We start from the raw sequence: 22,785 nt of genomic DNA, 5'->3' as shown, positions 1-22,785 counted from the left end.
TCACCATCTGCAATGATTTTGGCGCCCCAAAAAATAAAGTCTGTCACTGTTTCCATTGTTCCCCCATCTATTTGCCATGAAGTGATGGGACTGGATGCCATGATCTTAGTTTTCTGAATGTTGAGTTTTAAGCCAACTTTTTCACTCTCCTCTTTCACTTTCATCAAGAGGCTCTTTAGTTGTTCTTTGCTTTCTGCCATAAGGATGGTGTCATCTGCATATCTGAAGTTATTAATTTTTCTCCCAGCAATCTTGATTCCAGCTTGTGCTTCATCCAGCCCAGCATTTCTCATAATGTACTCTGCCTATAAGTTAAACATGCAGGGTGACAATATACAACGTTGAGGTACTCCTTTCCCGACTTGGAACCAGTCTTTTGTTCCATGTTCTAACTGTTCTAACTGTTGCCTCTTGACCTGCATACAGATTTCTCAGAAGGCAGGTCAGGTGATCTCTTCTCTTGAAGAATCTTCCACCGTTTGCTGTGATCCACACAGGTAAAGGCTTTAGCGTAGTCAATGAAGCAGATGTTTTTCTGGAACTTTCTTGCTTTTTTGATGATCCAACAGATGTTGGCAATTTAATCTCTGGTTCCTCTGCCTTTTCTAAATCCAGCTTGAACATCCGCAAGTTCACAGTTCACGTACTGTTAGAGGCTGTTACTTTGCTTGCGTGTGAAATGAGTGCAATTGTGCGGTAGTTTGAACATTCTTTGACATTGCCTTTCTTTGGGACTGGACTGAAAACTGACCTTTTCCAGTCCTGTGGCCACTTCTCCCTTAATCTAGCCCCACCCTACTATCTGTCTCGTTATCTCTACCACACCCAACAGAATCCTCCCTTCTGGCCAGGCCAGCACCCCCTGGTCCTGGGACCAGCAGAACTCTATGCAGTTGCTTTGTCCACATTGCTCTCCACAGGGAGAGCCCCACACAATCTGCCCCTTGCTCTGTATCTGTCTAAATATCGCCTTTCTAAGCTCAGCCCAAGTACTTCCTTCTTCTGCTCACATTTGTCACCTTTTACCTGTATCAAGAACAGCAAATAGGTTTCACTATATATACCAGGCCCAGACAATGGAAAATACATTGCATGGAGAATTCTGAGCCTTCATCCCTGCTCAGAGGGAAAGGGTTCTGTGATCAACAGTGGTTTCTGCCAAAGGCACAAGGGGGAGAAGTGACAAGATATCTGTTACATATCTTTTCCACCTTTCAGCTGCCAGCTGGAGCCGCCTAGGCTGTGCGGGAGCTGCCCTCGCTGGCCCCGTTGCTCCTCACAGGCACTGTCAAGCATCTCAACCGCTGGCCCAACTGCATCCTCCTTGCCATTTTTCTCATCCACTATGTGCAATGGGCCTTGACTTTCCTGTTTCTGAACCAAGGAGGAAAGTCCGCGCCTTTTTACGCCTTTCTATCGGCATTTGTATTCTGCATCTGTAACGGCTACATGCAGAGTACACACCTGAGCCAGTAGGTGGATGACTGGTTTTGTCTTCTGGTTGATGTGCTCAGTTACTCAGTTGTGTCTGACTCTTTGCGATCCCACGAACTGGAGCCCGCCAGGCTCCTCTGTCCACAGGGATTCTCCAGGCAAGAATACTGGAGTGGGTTGCCATGCCCTCCTCCAGGGGATCTTCCCAACCCAGGGACCAAACCCAGGTCTCCTACATTGCATGCAGGTACATTCTTTATCATCTGAGCTACCAGGGAAGCCCAGAGGCTTCTGGTTGAGAGACATACTGATAAACACCCATTCAGATCGTGTATTCAGATCGTGTTCTAAGGAACTTCTGAAAACCAGGAGACTGGATATAAAACACTGAGGCGGGGCTTGTTTGAATACATCACTGCAGTCAACTCTGGACTTGCCGACAGTTGCTGCTACCCCCCACCAGCTGGTCCATCCAAGGCTGGGCTTTGGCTCTGTTCAGTTTCTGTGTCCTGTTCCCCAGGGCTCAGCAGCATCAGCAGTGGTATCATGAGAAATCTGAAGATTATCCAAAATACAGAAAAACTATGATTCTGTTTTTAAGTTTGTTGTCAATGGAATTATCTTCAACATGAAGCTTTTTGATGATGCCTCTTTTGGCATTATATAAATAAATGTATATCTCTGTAACTTTTCTGCTCCTTCATCCTCTTCAAGATTTTCTCTAAGAGTTCTTTTCCCCTAGCAAATTTGTAAGCTGACTAATAACAGTCTAATCAAATTGAAATTGCAGGTTAAAGTATGATGCTGCATACCAGGTCAGGAATCAGGAACTCTGTAATTGTGGCTGACCCTCCGCTGATTTGGGGTTTGCCTCTGTAGACCAAAACATCTCTCTACGCCTTACAAATCCCCCAACAGTAATGGGTTTGAGGTCAAAGGTGATGTCACCCTTCCCCAGCCCATGAATGTGTGTTCCGTCTTTGGGCCTCTCATCCCACTAGATGGGAGAGGCCTGGGTTCCCATAGCTTCTCACTGTTGGGTCCAAGGCAGGCAGAGAAGTTGGGTGTAGAGAAAAGAGGGGCCCAGCAGAGCCTGGTGCAAAAGACCTCTAGCACCTTCTGCAGCTGGCCCACCAGGTAACTTCTCTGGCAGGGCAGGGCACTGGGAGCGTACCTGAGGAGCAAGCTGCTGTGTCCCCCACAAGAGTGACTTGTTGGAGGCCCCCAGCTGGGAGCTCAAAGGTGCCACAGGGCAGCCCTCCCATCTTGGATCACTCGCCATGAGCCATCATGAATCCCTGGCCTCGGATGGTTTCTCTTCCTCCTTCCAGGTAGAGTTAGAAAAAAATTTGAAAGCACTTTTTAAGTTTCTCTCAATATTGCAAAGCTGTAACTTGAAGCAGAATTTCTTATTTTAAATGCACTCAGAAACTCCATGGAGACAAATGGCAGTAATAAAATGTACTTCTTGTTACCAGATATGTAAAAAAGAAATCTCCTCACTAGAAGGCTGTTGAATCTCCTGGCCCCTCTGTGGAAATCTAACAGACACATGGTAGAACCGCCTCCTCTCCTGGACAGCACTGCCTCCATTGCTGCCACATTTACTGAGGTGGGAACTGAAAGAGCAAGTGGAGAGAGTCCACGTTTGCTAACATGCTTGGTGGCAGAGGCCTTCAGGACATCGTGTCCTGGACATTCTCCTGCTGCCACCTTTGTGCAGGAAGCAGGTTCTCCTGCCCCTCTACACCTTAGGCCCCTCATCAGTTCCCTCCATCCTTCTCCTGGCTCACTTTCCTAAACAAGGGTTCCTTCCCCACAAGTTTCCATGAAGAAATTGTATTCTCCGTGTTACAGTTCTTAGAGTCTCTTAAGGTTTCAATTACACAGAAAACCTTCCCTGATGTTTAACAAAAAATGGAATACTTTGGGGGAAAACTTTATGAGCAAATTAAACTTTGGCACTTTTTCTGACTGAATAATTACTTGAAACCATAAAACAATAAATATTTAGGATCTCCTCTAAAAAACTAAAAAATCTGAGCAAGTCCTGACTGATTTGGGCCACTGGGTTCTAGAAGGCATATCTGGCCAGAAAGATACTTGTCTGTGAGTCAGAGATGTTCACTGTGAGTTTTACTTCTGTTAGTGCTTTATTTTTGAGTGACCAAAAGTCTGAGTTAATTCAGGATTTGATGCACAGTTACTACTTCATGGCATGCACTGGATGGCTGACATAGGAAGAGATCTTGATCTATCCTGTCTGCCAGTTTTCTATTTGCTAAAAACTGTAACATAGCAAATTATGACCAATTTGTTATCGTGTTAATTGTAATAATCAAGGAGATTAATAAAATTGAGTTAAAAGAATAAGCATTTGTGGCATGAGGAAAGTTAGACAGGAAGAGGAAAGAGAAGATGGGGAAGGGATCGGGGAGGGTAGAAATAGGGCTTTACTTTTTCCAAAACTAATCTGGACAAATATCCTTCAAGGAATTATTTTAAAACCTAGCAGATCCCTATTCTACTGTAACTAGGTATTTGAACACAGGGCTGCACATCTGAATTAAAATTGAGGACCTAAAGTCACTATGTTTCATTTTGAGCAAATCAATAGTGACTGAAATGTTGTTTAGTAAAGAAAAGTCCTTGCTAATTTTGAAAATCCAAGAAAATGCAACCCACTCTTTTTTTAATTGAAATTTCTTTATTTTGATTTAATCTACACAGAGACTTTCTAAATTGAAGTATAGCTGATATACAATATTATGTAAGTTAACAGGTATACAATAAAATGATTCACAAATTTCAAAGATTATACTCCATTTACATTATTATAAAATAATGGCTAAATTTACCAAGTTGTACAATACATGCTTGTAGCTTATACACAATAGTTTGTAACTCTTACTCCCCTACTATCATGCCCCTCCCTCCTTCCCTCTTCCCACTGGTAACCGCTAATTTGTTCTTTATATCTGCATGCACATTCACCTTTAAAAGAATATTCATTTGCTATTGCTGCTGTTGTCTTAAAATCACTCACACAATAATATAAACTGCAGCCTGAGTCCACAAAAATGACAGAGAATAGCTCCTCTTCAGGCTCATGAAGTAATTCTGCCCACAGCCCAGGATCAGCTCACAGGGGCCCTGAAAAAGTCAGGAAACCCAAAGGAAGCCCAGGAATGATCGAATAATCCTGTCTCAGTGACCCAGTCTTTAGAACACATATCTTAAACCCAATAAATCATAGGGAAAATCATGTTACACTAAGAAATATTACTGGTGAACACCAGGGACGTACAATATTTCTATGTAAAATAAAACAGAGAGGAAGAGAACTTCAAACATCACAAGAGGTTTTCTACATCCAGCACAGTAATGTGAAAAAAAAAAAAGCACATTCAGGAAACATTAAAAATGACAACATTATCCAATAAATCAGCCCAGTGCTCAGCTGTCTATAACATGCTGCCTCTCAGGAAACACTCGTTTAAGGGAAGAAAAGTTCTCAAAAGCAGAAATTTGACTCTCAACCTGTTTGCGACAAAAGAGAAGTTGAGAGTTCCAAGCAACAGTGCAATCTACAGTAAGACCTCAGAAAACTTGCCCCCTTAAAGTGAGTTGACTCACTTGGCCACACTTATGTAACAGCAGAACCAGCCTGTGGCAGAACGTGGGCTACCCTCTGCCATGCCAGGACCTTTCACCCCTACAAATGAGAAACAGCTGCCACTTAACCCATCAATAAGCAGCTGCAATATTTTTCCCCCCTCAATATCCTACAAATACAGTACAGAGAGTCAGACTAGAACAGCTCACTGGAGTTACAGAAGTGGAAAGACCTTCCTAGAATATGTGTCCATCCCTCTTATCTGGGAGTAGGATGTGCCCTCTCCTCCTGGCAGCCAGATTCTGCCAAGTGATCCAAAGCCCTACAGTTAATTGGATCGAATCGGACCCGGAGCCAAGCCGAGCCAACCAGATTCTCCCTTCTGGAAATTTGATACTGAGTTATGAGAAACTAGATAGTCTGGTTTGGAGGTTCTTACACTGGTTTTTTGCCCCGTGGGAACACTGACAATATCTGGAGACATTCTGATGTCATGGCTGGAGTGGAGGAGAGGTTGGGTGTTGCTAGCAACAAGGGCATAGAGGCCAGGGATGCAGCTAAACGTGCTCCAGTGCACAGAACCACCCCCAACACAAAGAATCAGCAGCTGCAATATTTTTAATCTAGTTACTCTGCACTATGTTAATTAGGTAGGGGCAGAAAGATTTTTGAAAAGCTGGTATTAGAAAAAGGAATAGAGTCAGAATGGGGTCTTTTTGGTGACAATAGAATCTTAAGTTCTTCTTTTATGTAGAAAGTTCCAATCCAGTAACAGCAAATACTTTTATCATGCTCATGGTATTAGGCTCTCTACTGAATGCTTTCATATTAATGTATTTTAACTCAACTCTGAGTGGTAGTATTATGCCCATTTCGTATATGAGGAAACTGAGGCACAGAGGCCACACACTAGGCAAGTGACAGAGCAAATGCAGGGCACTGACCTTGGAGTCAGCCTGTGCAGCCTCTCAGCCCAACCACTGACTTAGTAGCCGTCCTGTGTACCTATGTCGGGCTCTGGGGAGGCCAAGAAGCCCACAGCCCAGCCCTGCACTGCGACACTGTGTTCTGTCCAGTAACAGAGAGCCAAGGCAAGGCTGTAGCGAGCGCATCAGCACCTCTCTGCCAGCGTGCAGTGGGGACCTTGGCAAGCTGGCTGGGGGCTGGATCGCAGGCATGCCTGCCCCCTTGGTCGGGCACCTCTGTGTAGTTAGTGTCCAGTGAGCTTACCGGAGCAGCCCTGTAGGGAGCCTCAATTCAGGCTTGTCAGTGGAAGACTGCAAGAGAGAAGGCTTTGAGTAGAGTGAGCAGGAAAAGATGAACTTTCCAACTGGAAGTTATTCCTGCAACACTACACTCTGTGGTCACTTTAGACAGAAGCCAGGCTCGCACAGTCTTCGCAGTGTTATTAACAATTCACCCAGATTACCACGTGATTGTCTGGACAGAAGCTGCTCTGACAAACCAGCCCTAAGCAAGTTGCCGTCACAAAACCGAGAAGCTGCCTGAGACCGACCAGCTTTTGGTCTACTGGGAAGTCTGGGCCATCCTCAGCTTCTGGACTCAGCACATTTGACCCCCAATGCTCTGCCCTTGGGAGTCTGGTATGGGAAGGTTTGAAGGACCTAAACCACACACCGCCTCCTAGGAGACACAGCCCATGTGGAAAGAGCCAGATGCTGACAGGCTCCCTTAAGACAGCCCTGTCCCCTCTCTCACCAGGGACCAAGACGCCTTTGGAAGCACAAGTGCTCTTAGCAGCAGAGTAGACTGAGGGTCTTAGGAATCAAGTAACTGAGCTTTGGGTCCATTTATCCGAACAAGGACTCCATCCTTGCAGCACAACCAACTTGGGCCCACTTTCTCCCACCTGCCTGACCAGGGAGCTGCTACACCAAATGATTCTGGGACAACATCCACCTGCTTCCACCATCCTCCGTGTTACAGTTATTCTTACCCCACACTCCGGAGGCTCTGTGCCTCCTCTCCAGCACTTCAACCTCTCACAAGTCCAGTCCCTCTCCAGCTCTCCACAGAGGCCTCTGACACGGTGGTGTTTGTACCGGGGGTGGCTCAGGGGCCGGTGGTAGAAGGCGGGATGGTGGGGTAGTTAATATGCATTAATTATGCAGTATTGGTTAAAAGGGAGGGCTTCCTGGGTTCAAAGCATAACTCTGCCACTTCCTAGCTGTATTTCCTTCAACAAGTTGCTTAACCTTTCCATGTCTCAGTTTTAACATCTGAAAAATAAGAGATGACACCTACCTCACAGGGCCCTTAGAAAGTGCCTGCCAATGTATAACACTGTGAAGCAGTTTTCCATGTTGTTGCTAGGACAACAGTAAGGGGAGTGGGGGGTGACAGAGAAAGAGGTGTCAGGCACTGTTCTAGAGTACTTGTGCTATTTTAGTTAATCCTCACAACCAACCCAAGAGGTAGTCACTCTTACTATCCCACTTTGCAGAGGAGGAAAATAAGACAATGAGAAGTTAAGCAACTTGCCAAATCTAGAGCGGTGGAGCCAGGCCGGCAATTCAGCTCAGAACCTGCCGTACACAACAATGAAAGAAAAACTCCTCTACACCCACAAAGGCTTCCTAAGTGCCCCCTATGGCCTAACTCAGTCCCTGGAGGTCACCCTGGAGGATCTCCAGAGCCCTCCTTCTCCCCTACTCCTTTCAAGACTCAGGGCAATGAGCTCTAAACATCTAGTGCTGTCCGCCTTTGCTTGTCAAGGATGTCGGCCAACCTTCCCCTCTTTCACCGAGGATTTCTGAATCTGCCTCAGCCTTTTGCTCCAGCCCAAGTCCTATCAACTTTGTCAACCACAAGGGTGCGCTACCCAGCACCTTGGGTACATTTCCTCTTCTACTTCCTAAGCTCCCCATCTTTCCCAAGGCCAACCACAGTCACACATTGGAGCCTTCTCTCCAAAAACTATTCTATGTCTGCAATCTTAAATTCATATACCCTATTGTCTCCCACAATGAGTTTTCTCCCTCAGTTTTCTGAACAGTTATTCCAAATAACACCTATTGTTCAGTCCCCTCAGCACCACCCATCCTCACATCCTCTCCTCACCCTTCCTTCCTTTCCACTAACTCGGAGCTCACGGTGGTCTATCACGTCCACCAACCTCTTGCCCATGTCCTAAACTTCCTCTATTCCATTATCCACCCAGTAATTCACCCTGGAAAAAGCCCAACTTTTATCAATCTAACTGTCCACCTTCTTGAAACCTTCGTTTCCAAAGTCTGGAAGAGAAAAAAACAAAAGTACCATAGACATCAGATTTTTGTCATTGCTGGGTCATGGTCTCCGATGACTTCAACAGTGCACCACAACCAACGCATCTGTGCCCTGGTCATCATTGCCCTGGTCTTTCATTGCAGCTACTTCAGCTCCAACCCCTAGGCAACCATATTTCAGTCACCTTCAGCAAGACGACCTCACGTTCCACTTCATCGGCATTTAACCATCTCAAGTTCAGCCCCCTTTAGAAAGGAAAGCAGTCCCTCAATGTCCCGAGTCACCTTCCAGGTCCAGCCCGAGTCTTCTTCTCATCCATGGTGAAATTTCCGGACAGCCTTGACTGCAGCGGTGTCAATTCCTCACTTCCCACTGGGCCTCTAAGAGCCTCTGACCAAGGTAACCACGCAGCCATCATCTTCCATGATCTCTGGGCCACGGGAAACACAATTGGCTACATCCCCCTCCTGGAAGGTCTCCCTTCTCAGCCTGTGGGACGCGACACTCTGCAGGTTTTCTCCCAACCTTGCAGCTCTCTTTCTCTCTCAAGATTCCTTTCCTTTTGCTGACCCCACAAAAACCAAGTGCCTAATGTGTACCAGCCCAGAGAGCGACACTAGACTTCCTCGGGTTCTCCCTTCCATATTGAGCACAACCCTCCCTGGGTGAGCTCAGATGTGGCCATGGCTTCAGTTACCATCTAAACAGTTAAGGATGTGAAGTCAGACATTAGTAAGACCTGGGTTCATTACCTGGCTCCATCACATTGCAGGCATGACATAATTTCTCTAAGTCTCAGATTCTAATCTCTAAAAGGAGAAAAGCAATAAATCATGCATGAAAAATACTTAGCACTGTGTCTCACAATGATAATTTAATAACACAGTTACACACACATATATATATGGCTTTGCAGTTGGTGCTAGTGGTAAAAAATCTGCCTGCCTATACAGGAGACGCAAGAGATGCAGGTTTGATCCCTGGGTCAGGAAGATCCCCTGGAGTACGAAATGCCAACCCACTACAGTATTTTTGCCTGGAAAATCCCACGGACAGAGTAGTCTGTTGGGCTACACAATTCATGGGGTTACAAAGAGTTAGACATGACTGAGCACATACACACAAACACACACAGCAAGTAACGATAATGTTACATACTGCTTTTAACTCATCCAAAGCTCACCTCTAAGCTCCCACATAATTCAGATTCTCACACTGGATCTCAATTTGGACTTCCCACAAGCAGTACAAACTCTGAACTCAAAGTCTTCACTTGCCTCTCCATGTGCTACTCCTTCAAGTGTCACCTACCACAGTACATGACCCGTTTCGCCTCCGTGATGTCTACAATGGTTCTAAAACATGCCCATAAACCCTTTGACTTCCTGCCACCCAGAGGTGGTGCCTGTCTCCTGCCCTTGTGACTGCCTTGATGAACAAGGGCCATATAAGTGATGCTGCATGACTACTGAAGCCAGGTTAGAAAGACCAGTAGCTTCCACCAGTTTCTCCTGATAAATGTACTCTGTGAGCCTTCAATCTGGATGTAAGCAGTGCAGCCCCCTGAGGCCTCATGTAGAAAGATACACGAAGAGAAATGCCCCAGGAGTCCACATTTTCCAATCCCCCAGATTTGCATGTTGCCAGACCAGTGTTCTAAGAAGCCTTGAGATGCACCCAGCCACCATCTGATGGTAACTTAATAAGGAATCCTGAGCAAGAACAGCCTAGTCGAACCCAATTCACCTCCAGATTCATGAGTTTAAAAAAATGACTGTTATTGAGCCACTGTTTTAAGGTGGTTTGTTACTCAGTAATAGATAATCAGAACAATGCTCAAATCAAAAACCTGAAAATTATCCCTAAAATCTCCTTTGTTTTCATCTTCTACAGTCAATTACAAAATCCTGGCAATTCACAGATGTTACCTAAATCCATTTACTTTTCTGCATCCTTCCTGCCTCTATCTGGCTGTGAATACCATCATCTCACTCATGAAGCAGGATAGCCTCTTCCAAACTGGGCTTCTTCCTCCCATTCGCTGCCCTTTCCAGTGCCTGTCCACATTGCAGCCTGACCTGACCATGTCGCCCTAGGCAAACTTTAAAGGTTCCCACGATGTGACCCTAGGCGGACTCTGCAGCAAAGTGTACCCAACTGTTCCTGACTCTGCTCCAGCCACACTGAGCCCTGGGAGTTCTCAAAGTGACGGGGTTACTCACCCCCAAGTCCCTGCACATGCTGTTCCCTCTGCCTGGCCCTGACCCTGCCTGTCACTGGGCCAACACTCCTCAACTTCAATGTTGTAGATTAAAAATGACTCCTCTGAAAAGCTCTCTTTGGCCCTCAAGTCCGGGTTAAGACTCCCTTTCATATACTCTATTAGTAACCTGTATTTCCCTCTGAGTAGAATATGCCACTCCATAACATGATTGCTTAGTTTTCATCTCTACAAGAGTATGAGTTCTTTGAGGGCAAGCCAATGTCTTATTCACTTGTATATCCCTAGTGCCCAGGACAGCACCAGAATACAAAAGGCTTATACAAAATTAGAGCTGCTTGAATAAATGATAATTATGTAAAGGCAAATTTATGATCACTCACTTAAAGAATTAGAAAAAATGGAGAAAAGGATAGCTATTCCAAGAAGGATACAAGATGCTTAAGGAAAACTTTGAAATAAAAGAAACACTTAAGATATCTAATTAATCTCACCTTTTTATAGATGAAGAAATTGAAGACAGTGACATTGACTGGTTTGCCCAAACCTTACACTGAGTTGCTTGTAAAGCCAGGAATACTACCAGGTCAACTGACCTCCACAGTACCTCTCCAGCAAGACAGGATCTTCAAGTGAAATCACACAACCAAAGAATACGGCCAACTAATTTCTTCAAATTAAAAAAATCTGTCTTATGATCCTCTTATATTATATTGTTTTCACGCCTGAACATATGGAAGTAGCTCTGGGCAACTTTAAATTTCTGTGGGGTACACACCCATCAAAATAAGTAAACTAATGATTGACAAAGTAAAGACTATTGGTGAGGATACGAAATAACTGGACCTTTTACACTACTGGTACAAGTCTAAGTGGCAAAACTACTTTGGAAAATGTTTGGCAGTACTTAGTAAACCTAAACATGTGTATGCCCCGTGAACCTGAAATTCTGCTTTACCCAACAAAAATGTGTTACTTCCCCCAAAACCATAACAAAAACGTTTGTAGCAGCTTTATTCCAAATACCCCAACTGGAAACAACCTAAATGCTCATCACAATAGAATGAACAGTTTAGTAGTAGTGTATTCATACAATATTAATTTGCAATCAGAAAAGAACTGGTTTATGCAACATGGATGGATTACACAGGCATGCTGAGTAAAAGAAACTACACACAAAAGAACACCTAGCTGTGATTCCATTTATATGAAGTTCAAAATCAGGTCAAACTAATCTATGTCAACACTGCGTAGGAACGAACACCTAGGCAGGAGTACCCTAGAGAGCCTTCTGGGGTATTACATATCCACCTGGGGGTGGTTACAAGACACAGGTACATATAAACTCATCTTCGTTACTGTTGTTTATTCACTAAGTCAGTCTGACTCTTTGCAACCACAAGGACTGTAGCCTGCCAGGTTCCTCTGTCCCCGGGATTTCCCAGCCAAGAATACTCAAGTGGGTTGCCATTTCCTTCTCTGGGGATCTTTCTGACCCAGGGATGGAACCTGCATCTCTTGCATTGGCAGGCAGATTATTTACTACTGAGCAACCAGGAAAACCCATAAACTCATCCAGCTGTACCTTTAAGACTGTACATGTTACTGTATGTAAATTACACTTCAATTAAAAAGAAGGCAATTTGGTGACTAAAAAATATGATTAGAAAAACATAAGTGAACATTCGTTTTATGTAACAGCTTATATTCAAGAAGTCCAGTATATACATTCTCATTCAACCCTCAAAAAAGCCCTTTGTGAAAGTTTTTTTTGTAAATAAGATTCTCATTTACTAGTCATAATTACTATCTTTAAAAAATACCTGAATCAGAGCAAGAAAAAGGAAATAAAATTTAAGTGATAGTAAAAATTAACTTTAACATTCTTTTGGGGACTAGAAGTCCCAATATAAGTAATTTGCAGAACAGACCAAAAAAAAAAAACATGGTTTACCCAAGATCAAAAACAAAATCTTTTGCGCCCAGCTGTTAAAATGTACAAGAATCTGTTCCTACATAATGTTTGGTTACATTATTCCACAAAAATTGTACACTGCCATTTTTGGAGAGTAAAAAAATCCCCACAGTGTCACTGAAGCAGGGTGGGGGAGGGGGGTGGCAGGGATGGGGGGATTGCGGAATCAAGGTCAAGGACATAGAGGAGAAGAATGATTCACTTTTATCTCCACTTGCTCCCCACTTCTGTTGATGCCATTATATGGACTCATACCAATCCGTATGGAAATTATAAAGCAATTTTTTTTAAAAAAGCACTTTAGCACTAAAAAAAACATAATCAATATTCATCACAGAGGTTCGGATGCTATCTGAATTTTTTTTCAAATGAAAAATTGTGGTTTGAATTAATCTTAGACCAGGTTCTCAGCATTTGGGTTTTAGAAGTAAGTACATTCTAAATATTAATACATACATACAAACTTGAGGACGTTTAAGAATTATCATCCTTTTATTCTGATAGGTAATAACACTGAGATAGACAAAGATACTGTTGTTCATTATCATGAGAATAGACAGCATATTCTAACATCCACAAAAAGCTGGAAAGATATAACCTCATATTTTTAAGTCTATAAATTAAATGTATGATGACTTTGTAACATTCTTGACTTTTCCTTTCTGCTACAGACTGACACTTGGAAACACCTTATATCATGCAGGTAATGGTAGACTATCTGGGAAATCAAATACAGGGTTTCAAACTTTTTCTTCTCTATCACAATAATGAAAACACGTACAGTAAGATTACAAATGTGTTGCCAACCCTCATAACAACTGAGACAGCTGAGGTTACTCCTGTCCCTCAGTTTCCTCAACCATAAAACAAAAACACAAATTCTAGCACCTCACAAGGTCAATGAAAAGACCAAACAAACGGCAAATGCATATTAAGCATTCTCTGCAGGATCTAGGGGATTCCCTGGTAGCTCAGCCGGTAAAGAATATGCCTGCAAAGCAGGAGACCCTAGTTCGACTCCTGGTCAGGAAGATCTGCTACAGAAGGGATAGGCTACCCACTCCAATATTCTTGGTCTTCCCTGGTGGCTCAGCTGGTAAAGAATCCTCCTGCAATGCGGGAGACCTGGGTTAGATCCTGCAGAATCTAGGGGGCTTCCCTGGTGGTGCAGTGGTAAAGAACCCGCTTGCCAATGCAGGAGACATGGGTTCAATCCCTGGGTCAGGAAGATCCCCTGGAGAAAAATGGCAACCACTCCAGTATTCTTGCCTGGGAAATCCAATGGACAGAGGAGCCTGGTGGGCTAGAGTCCATGGAGTCACAAAAAGTTGGACATGACTTAGTGACTGAGCAGAATCTAGGACAAAGTAAATTCTCAATCATCATCATTATCACCATCTTGACTATTACATAACTTTGATTTAACAAACAGCAGCTGATTATATCCATGCATGGTTTATTAACTTATTTAATCAATAAGTCAAAGCTTTAAAATGTAGGTACCTTTTGATTCTACATAAAATCTACTAGAACTTGATCATAAAAATATTCCAAAAAAAAAAAAAAATATTCCAAAGGATTAGAAACACTGCCAGTAATAATCTCCTTTTTTGAGATGCACTGTGAATATTTACATATTAATGATTACACAATAAAGAAACTTGTTTAATTTTGTTTGACCTAGTTTCCAAACTTACTTGGCATCAAAATCTCTTTTTGAAACCATAGGACTACTGCTGCTTACAATACACTATCATAAAATATCCAAGAGCTTATAAGGAATGTCCATTGCAGCATTATTTATAACAAATACCAATACTAAAAAAATTGAAATTTAGAATAATCAGTGATAAGGTGATAAGTTAATAAAATTATGATTCACTGAAATGCACATAATAAAATTTCATTAAACAGTTCATATGACCCATTGTGTGGTACTAAAAACAAGTAAACACACATACACAATCATGTCTCAAAACCAACACCTTTTCTTTGAGCTTCCCATAAAATCCAAATAAGATCTCTACATATAAAGCCAGAAATGGTAGTATCTAAACTAGAAATATAAAATAAATATCTATTAATACAAACAGAAATATTTATTAATCTTAAAAACATTACAGAAATAAAAAGTTTCAAGACAATAAGGGTGATATGTTACAATTTTATTAAAATTATTAACCACAAAGAGTACCATATTATTTACACATATATGCAAATATAATTTAAAAAATGCAAAAAAAAAAAAAAAACCCACACTTAAGAACAGTGCCCACTTGCTTTGGGGTAGTTGTCACCATGGAGAAGGATGAAGAAAGCATGGGAGAGCAGAAGGCTTTCCCATTCAAGTTTCTTTTTTTAAAAAGCATCCAGCATTTTGAAGTTAAAACGGCAACATACTAACAGCTTTCATCAGGGAGGTAGGTACACAGAAGTGTGTTCTCATTTTCTGTACTTTTCTGAACATTTGCATTTATTAAAGATAAAACTGTGAAAGAATCATATTTTGCTTTAGCTCCTGACTCCATGTACAGACTGATCAAGGAACTAGTTCAGGTCTTCTGCACCTCAACCAATGGTCCTGGGATGGCTCCAGACTATCAACTGCTCCCCCAGAGAGACTGGAAAAGCTGCTCTCTCTCGGTGAGAAAAGAACTCTCAGGAATCCCTCTGGGGGAGACATGGCCACAGTTGCTAGGGTCGAAGTCCGTGACCCGGAGAGAAGCAACGCAGAAGTCAGAACCATTCCCAGCAAATCTGGGTACAAAGGAGCCTGATAAATGAGATGCTCCTGCAAAATCATGTGCATCTGGCTATGAACCAAAGTGCAGAGCGCCCATGCTTATGCACCAGGGTGGGGCGGGAGGGTGCAAAAGGTGAGCGAAGTCTCTCACCTTAAGGTACAGACACGTGTACTTCCTCAACTGCAGCGGAGCTGTCACTGAGTTCCCAGGAGGGCTTCTCACAGGTGACGGCAGCAATCAAGTAACCTCCCAATTTCCAGTCCTGTGTCTGAATCATGGCCCCCCTCACTCATCCTCTTAACTATTAATTATTACCAGTTACAGCAGTACTGAATAACGCTTACATGCATTGGCTTGGAATCCCCAAGCTGGCTGGTACCCTAGCCCTGACACTCAGTTACATGATCCCAGCCATTACTCCACCTCACAGAGCCTTAAGCACCCTCCTATTCTAAGTCAGTATGTCTGTCAGTCAGCAGTAGCTGGTCAACAGGACTGCTGGAAGGATTAAATTGGGTAATGCAGGTAAAAACACTCTGCATAGTACGTGATATATAGTTCTGTATTCACACTGCATCAGACTCAATTCTAGTGATAAAAGGATAATCAAGATAGTCAGGGACCCTGCACTGATACAAGTTACAGATTCAGATAATGAAAACAACTGCAAAGCGCCCCAAATTAAGAGTTTTAAGATGGCAACCACAGAGCATTCAGCCAAGCATAGGGGCCCTTCTGAGCCACATGCCCATGAAGCCAGCCCTGCCAAGAGCAAATGTGTTCACTTTGCTGATACTCAGAAACGAGGGTCAACAAGAACTGGGTTTCTTAGATTCAACCAAACACAGAAGCATTTGGGGAGATGCCAGGGGAAGAGCCACGGCATAAGCAAGGAGGCCACAGGCTCCAAAATAAAAGCCCATTTTTAACTCAATTTGTGCTTAGTATCAGCATTTGTTAACCAAAATGCAGTTACCAAACTTTCTCTGAAAATCTTTTCTTCCTCGAAAGCAAACCCTTTAGCATCAGGAGACTCTGCCCAACAGAAATTCATAAGCAAAAGGCCACTTGGGTGTAGTGTCTGCTAGGCAAAGCCCCACTTTACAGGCAGCACTTGCTTAAGGAGAACAGCAGATTTCAAATAAACTGCCAAATAGCTCCTGAGTCTCGGGAATCTCTTCAAAAAGACAACTGGGGCTTGTGACTCTGAAGGTGTCCTTGAAGTGACACTAGGGGGCGGAGTACCAAGGCTGCCTGGAAACCCACGTGTGGTTATTTGATATAACATTAGTCGGTGAAGGTCACCTAGTTGCCTGGAGTCAGGACATCACAGGGTGGAAGGCTCAGGACACGAAACGGTTCTCTTTCTATCCAGCCTTCTTTTTAAGGGTCATTTAGCAGAAACAAGTCTTTGAGCAAAGGGAACATCGACCAGCCTGCTCCTGGCCCCTGGTTTCTTGACTGGAGAAGTAACATGGTAATTACATGAAATACACTGTAAAATCTTCAAATGCATTCCAACAGCTTTAACACCAAGCTGGAAGGAAGGCAGTGAAGAGGGAAGGTTCTGGGACCACAGTCCCAGCTCTATTACTTGTTAGCTGTGTGAACTTGGGGAAATTACAAAACCTCTCTCAGCCTTGGTTTAATGCATTACATGTGGAAAGTATTTACATTATCCGGCACCACAACATGTGCTCAATAAACGGTAACTATTTTAGCCTCATAATACCTATGCTTAACTCCCCCCACCCTCAGCATGCCTACAAGCACACAGCTCAGGCACCCTTCAGAATGCCAGCTCTCAGAGGACACGGATCATGTTCCCCTGTGTGCTCTCTTGGGATTCATGCTACAAGCCTGAGCCACAGACAGTTAAGGACCAGAGCTACTGCCTTTTACTGCAGTTTCTGCCTCACGGTCTGGATATTTTTGAAACTTTTTTGCTAAAAGAACCAGTTATTGTGTTCTTTTTATCATATGATTTATTAATAAAAGAACACCTATGTGACTAACTAATCCAGCTGCAGTTAAGATTAAAAATATATGGCCTATATTATCACTTTATACATAGAACACATAAGTTATAAGATTCTTAGTCACTCACAGTTAAAAAACAGCACACTTCTAAGACCATGGAACATCAGATAAAAGTCATAACTGTGCCTTCACTCCTCTTTTAGAATAGGCTCACTTACAACTTAGTAGAACCTCAGAGTTCTGTGTATCAATACATCAAGAGCTTCTGTTCTTGGTTGGTTGGTTGGTTACTTGGTTTGTATTCTGCAAATGGTGATGGGTTTGTGCTGATCCATCTATCTTCTTTGACCTGATCTTCCCTATCAACACACAAATTTTTATATGACAGGTATAGCCTGTGACCAAGAAAACTAGTCCAGGTTCACCAACCTATACAGAAAAAGAAACCTAGAACCCTGGCCTTATTAGATCCCAAACCCAACATACAGGTAAAATGATCATTATCTGACAATTAGCAGCCAAAGAAGCACTTTTAGATGTCACATTTTCAGGCCCAGCTTTGCATTTCAGTTCACAATGAAACAAAGAAACACACAGAGGAAACCTACCAGAGAGACAAGGAGCACATCCCAGGCTGCCTCCTCCCCGACTTGCCTACCTATCTGTCCACTGCCACAGGTTCCTGCAGGGCCACCCACCCCCTCCAGTCCTACAGCCAAGGTGATCCCAGTGGGGGCTCATCCTCCACGACTTTCAGGGTCATGCACAAAGCAAGGGTCCCATAAATATTTGTTAGATGGATTAAGGAACATATTTTATTTTTTATAGGTAGTAAACAATCCTCAAGGAAGTCTTGTAACTTCCTGCTTGCTGATGACATTAAATCTCTCCATATACTGAGACTAATTCAAAAGATAGCCCAATCTTTAAAACTGGGCAGTCACAGTCATTCTATAGGAGGCATCAGTCATTCTATAGGAGGCTTAAGAATAATATGAGCAACATAACCACAGTATATTAACATTCTACATCTGAAAAGCAACATGCTATTTATAAATCACTCTCCCTCCATCATCCCATGTAATCATCACTGGCATTACACAAAGCATACCAAATTTTATTGATGTTATTTTGATGGCAGAAGGGAGGAAGAGGTAAAATTCTAGCCAATCAACATGAGTCAGGACACAAAGAATATTAAACCGAGAGGAATCTAGAAGTTGATTTTGTCCAACCTTCCTGGAAAACCTGGTAAACACGTTTTCCAGTATAGCTTAACTATCTTCTTATTCAGAAAGTTCCACACACTGTCTTACTAGTTCTACCTGTCAGAAGAGAAACAGGAAGATGCTGGTACTGCCCACTGGAACAGCAACAGAATCTTCACCTACAGACCTGACAGGTGGGAACATGGCATTTAAAAGCCACTCCTAAAATGGGAAAAAGGTATATGGCCTGTCAATACTGAGAGTTTTATATTTAAATACTGGAAAACCGAGATTTTCATTTTTAAATGGCCACCCAGGCAAAACAAATACCTTGATAATCTTAAAGTTAAGAGTAAAAGATACATTCTGCATTCCCCAGAGTAAAACACCTAATCCAAACAGATGTTATCTTGTCTTACTTTAGAAGCTGGAGAGAAAAGCTGTCCCTTCTCTCTCATATTCATTCAATTCAACAAATAAAGATAGCGTACAGGGTGATACATGTAATTACTGAGGATACATAAATTACCATTATTGTAGTTTCCTAAACTGAAATCAATCAAAACTTTATCCTAAATAGAAAGGCACTATCACTGGGCTTCACCTTATCTGTCACCTCTAATTCATAGCATTTCCTTCAAGTAAAGAAATCAACAGTAGCCTTTAAGATCAAAGAGTTTTATCCTCTGTTTAATATTCACAGTCTTATTGAAAGCACCTCTTTCTCTCATTTCTCTTCCTTCCACTCTCCTGCAATTAAAAAAGGTTAAGTGATGCCATCCAGCCCAAAGAACAATGGACAATACATACACACGCAGCTCCCTCTTCCAGCAGCAAGAAGAAGAAAGTCAAACACCGATTAAAAAGAAAAGAGAAGAAGATGGCATACACGCTATTCCTGTCAAGTGCATGGACAGGGCACTTACTCTAGTTCACAAGCTCAGCAAAATCTGAAGGGTCAAACTAGAAATGAAAGGAGTGCATTTTCTCTGGAAGGTAAGTAAAAGAACTTGGGAACTGATTTTTAAAGATGCCAGTCAATGAAACTGATTTTCATTTTTCAGAAACTGGTTTTTAATAAACACCACATAAAAATTATGGAAAAGCAAATGAGTCCATCTGAAAGGCAAGAGGAGTGATGTGTGGAACATCATTTTCTCTGAGAACTAAGTAAAATGTAAACACAGAAGACCACCTACAGAGGCTTTTTCCTTTAAGGTTTAAGGATTTCCTTAAGTCTTTTCACAGCCGATACTTGACACACTCATCAGAACTGACTTATTTCCTTTAAGAGTTTTTTCCTCACCAACAATGATTAGCCAAGTGATTCTTATGGGACTGTTTCACTACACTTGTGAATTTTTTAAAAAGCATAACCAAGGTGACAAAATAATGATTTTTTAAAAACAGGAATGCATAGGGTATATGGGGGCAAGGCAGGTAAAACAAAAAAGCCATGTCAAATTTGGGGCCCACTGATTTTGACACATAACTTAGGAAATTGAGGAAGAAAGAACCTGCTTTTAAGGTAATCTAGAGCACCACAAGCATTCCCCATCAGGAAATGAACCTGAGTAATTAACCAGAGTCTTCCAATTGTTTTCCCCCACTAACTGCTGTAATGGGTTTGGCACCTCAAAGAGAGGTTTACAATGCCATTTGCAACTTTAAAACTCACTCAGCAAATAAAATAGCAAGTTCCTTTTTAGGAACTACTTAACTAAGCATCCAAAATCAGCTTTCATTAGTATAGGTAAGGCAGCCCTTTCCTCAACAAACTTTGGCTTTAATTCGGGCAAACTGCAAGACAAAACCATAGTACTGCAGGAGACAGGCTACAAAATAATCAATTACTTAATTCAGAAAATAGTCTTTAAGAAACATCTGACAACTCTCTTACCCTACATAGCACTTTGCATTTTAAAGAACCCCCAATCAGATAACCTCCTTAACTGGCTACACTGTGGGCACCTAATGTCCCTTTATCACAAAGACAGAGGAAGTTACTGACATCAACAAAAGAAAACAGAATTTGAATTCAGTTTTTGACTCCCCTCAATGCACAAGGTCATATATTAACTGCAGTCACCAGCCCTCCCCACAAGCCCATCAAACCAGGAAGATTTAGGGGAAATAAGCCCAAACACAAGAGAGCATTACAAAACCAGTCCTTGTCCAGAGTTTCTTGACTATGAACGCATTCACAGTCTTTCTCAGTACAGCATTAGTGTAATTCCTAGAAGGCACTGGCAAATCTCTGCCAGGCCAATCTGCAGGCAGAAACCAACAGCATGTGTTCAACAAGATGACAGGACGGTCAATGTCTTTACCGTTTACTTCAACTCTGCATTGCAACAGGGGTTCTAGATAAAAAGGTAAAGCTGGCAATTGTTCAGGATTGAATACAGCCAACATTAATGAGGGTCCCCATGAACACAAACATGCAGCTCTGGGGAAATAATTTCTCGAACAATATGCGGTGTTTTGCATAATTATACACACACACACACACACAAATCAAGTGCATTTTTAAAGCAATGTTCAGCCCCAACATTGAGCTGACAGTTTTCCCACCTAAACTTCTCAGCACAAGCCTGGCCTAAAAAGCTCAGACAGGGTCCAATCTGTGCACCGGGTAAGAGAAGCATCCACGGCAGAGACGGCGAGGCAATGCCTGCCTACCCAGTCCTTTCTACCCAGGCTGCGATGTAGTTTAGTCCCGTCTACTATATGGTAATGTGCTTTTAAAACCTCGCAGCGACCGAGGTCATAGCTTTAGAGATCTAATAACAACCAAATGACCGGGGCTGCCGGGCACTTAGTAAGCCATTCCGGTTATGGCTCTTTAATAGTACCTGGAGTTCTGCTAAAGGCAGAGGGGAAAACTCCTGCTTCCTGGGAAAGAAAGTCCTCTGCAGGAGTGCAGAGGGAAGCAAAGAACCGACCACGGGCAAAAGACGCCCCGCCGCCGCGGCCCCATCTCTCGGGGAGCGCCCGTGCGCCCCTCGCCCCACAGAACCGCTGGCCCGGGCCGCACCTTTACCTGTCAGTTCCACCACTCCCTGGGAGCTGCGGTCCCACCGCCTCAGCTGCCACCCCTCTGAGTCCCGGCACAGCTCCAGAGCTGGTTGCGGGAGAAAGAACCCCAAAGGCATCCCATCCCAAAGAAAGAAAGCAAAAAGGCTGTTCCTCCAGGCGGAGGGACATCGGGCACGCTGGGGTCCGAGGGGCGACACGCCACCCCTGCCCCGCACCTACCAGATAATCCATGTACAGAAACGCCTCACTTATCCGGAGATCAGACATCCGGCAGCCTAAAGCATCCGGAACGGCTCCGAACCCGGAAAAAAAAGCAGCGTCTCTGGCTGCGAGCAACCAGCCCCTGAAAAAGCCAGCAACAACGAAAATAGCCGAGAGAAGTCGAGGAGCCGAAGATTACACAAGGGGCGCGTCGATTGGCCGGGCGGGCGGGCAGAAGGAAAGGAGAGCGTTCATTGGCTGTGGAGTCTATAAAAGGCGGGCCGCTGCGGGTGGCAGGGGAGAAGCGCGGGAGCGGCTCGGGCGCAGGTTCCTGTGAGGAGGGCCGAGGGGCGGGGGCTAGGGCTGCGCGGGCGGAAGAACGAGCCGGGAAGAGCGGAAAATCAGCCGGTGCTGTCGTCGCCGGAGTTCTGTGTGCTTCCGTGGCCTCCGAGTTGGGTAAATCGGAACCGAACAGTGTTCCATAGGAGGAGAGCTTAGTCTCTTCCCATCTCCCAGTAGGAACCTCGCCCTGAAACGTGGGAGGCGTAGAAACCACAGATACTTAATGCCCCTCTCCGGAGCGATTTCCCGAAGGCCCTGTGCCCTCGAGAATGCACGGCTGGGGTGACTGGAATGTGTAAGAAGGTACTCTGAACAGGCAAGCCTGTGACTCGGGGGCAGCCCCTCCCCACTTTCAGGATGTGAAGCGAAGGTGGACAGCTCCAGCCTGATGTCCTGGGGGTATACAGAAGCCCCGCCCGCGGCTAGAGGTAACCTGGAAGGTAACCCTCTTATCAGAACGTTAGATTGCCCCCAGGAGAATCTGCTCTTCACCGACGGAAAAGGAAAAGAAAAAAAAGTTAAGGGATTCTGTATAAGTCGGTTGTAGACTCAGGACTCTCGGGAAGCATCAGCTGGTCAGTTCTTTGCGCGTTTCGTGCCCAGTTACACGGTACACCATTCTGCTACCCCTGCACAGAATGAGCAATAGGATGAGAAGCTCTCTGAAAAGACCCGAGTAACAGTGTTTGGGACCCGATGTCATTCTAAGAAGTAAAAGTATCTATAAGCAGCTGCATTTGACGTGTGCACTTCCTGGTAAATAATGTGGAAACTGG

The 22,785-nt window shown here is 43.6% G+C and overlaps 1 protein-coding gene across 1 annotated transcript in view; it reads right to left on the bottom strand.

Moving 5' to 3' along the window:
• Window positions 1-21,836, bottom strand: part of ARL15 (ADP ribosylation factor like GTPase 15) — a 446,241-nt gene extending 424,405 nt beyond the window's left edge. Inside the window, exon 1 of the mRNA XM_043887934.1 lies at window positions 21,686-21,836. Within this exon, the coding sequence (XP_043743869.1) occupies window positions 21,686-21,733 (48 nt within the window). The 5' untranslated portion in view covers window positions 21,734-21,836. The remainder of the gene's footprint in view (window positions 1-21,685) is intronic.
• Window positions 21,837-22,785: the final 949 nt, after the last annotated feature.

This window comes from Cervus elaphus, chromosome 25, assembly GCF_910594005.1.
Source record: "Cervus elaphus chromosome 25, mCerEla1.1, whole genome shotgun sequence".
NCBI lineage: Eukaryota > Metazoa > Chordata > Mammalia > Artiodactyla > Cervidae > Cervus > Cervus elaphus.
Note: the sequence above shows the minus strand (reverse complement) of the source record. Positions and strands in the feature narration are given on the sequence as shown.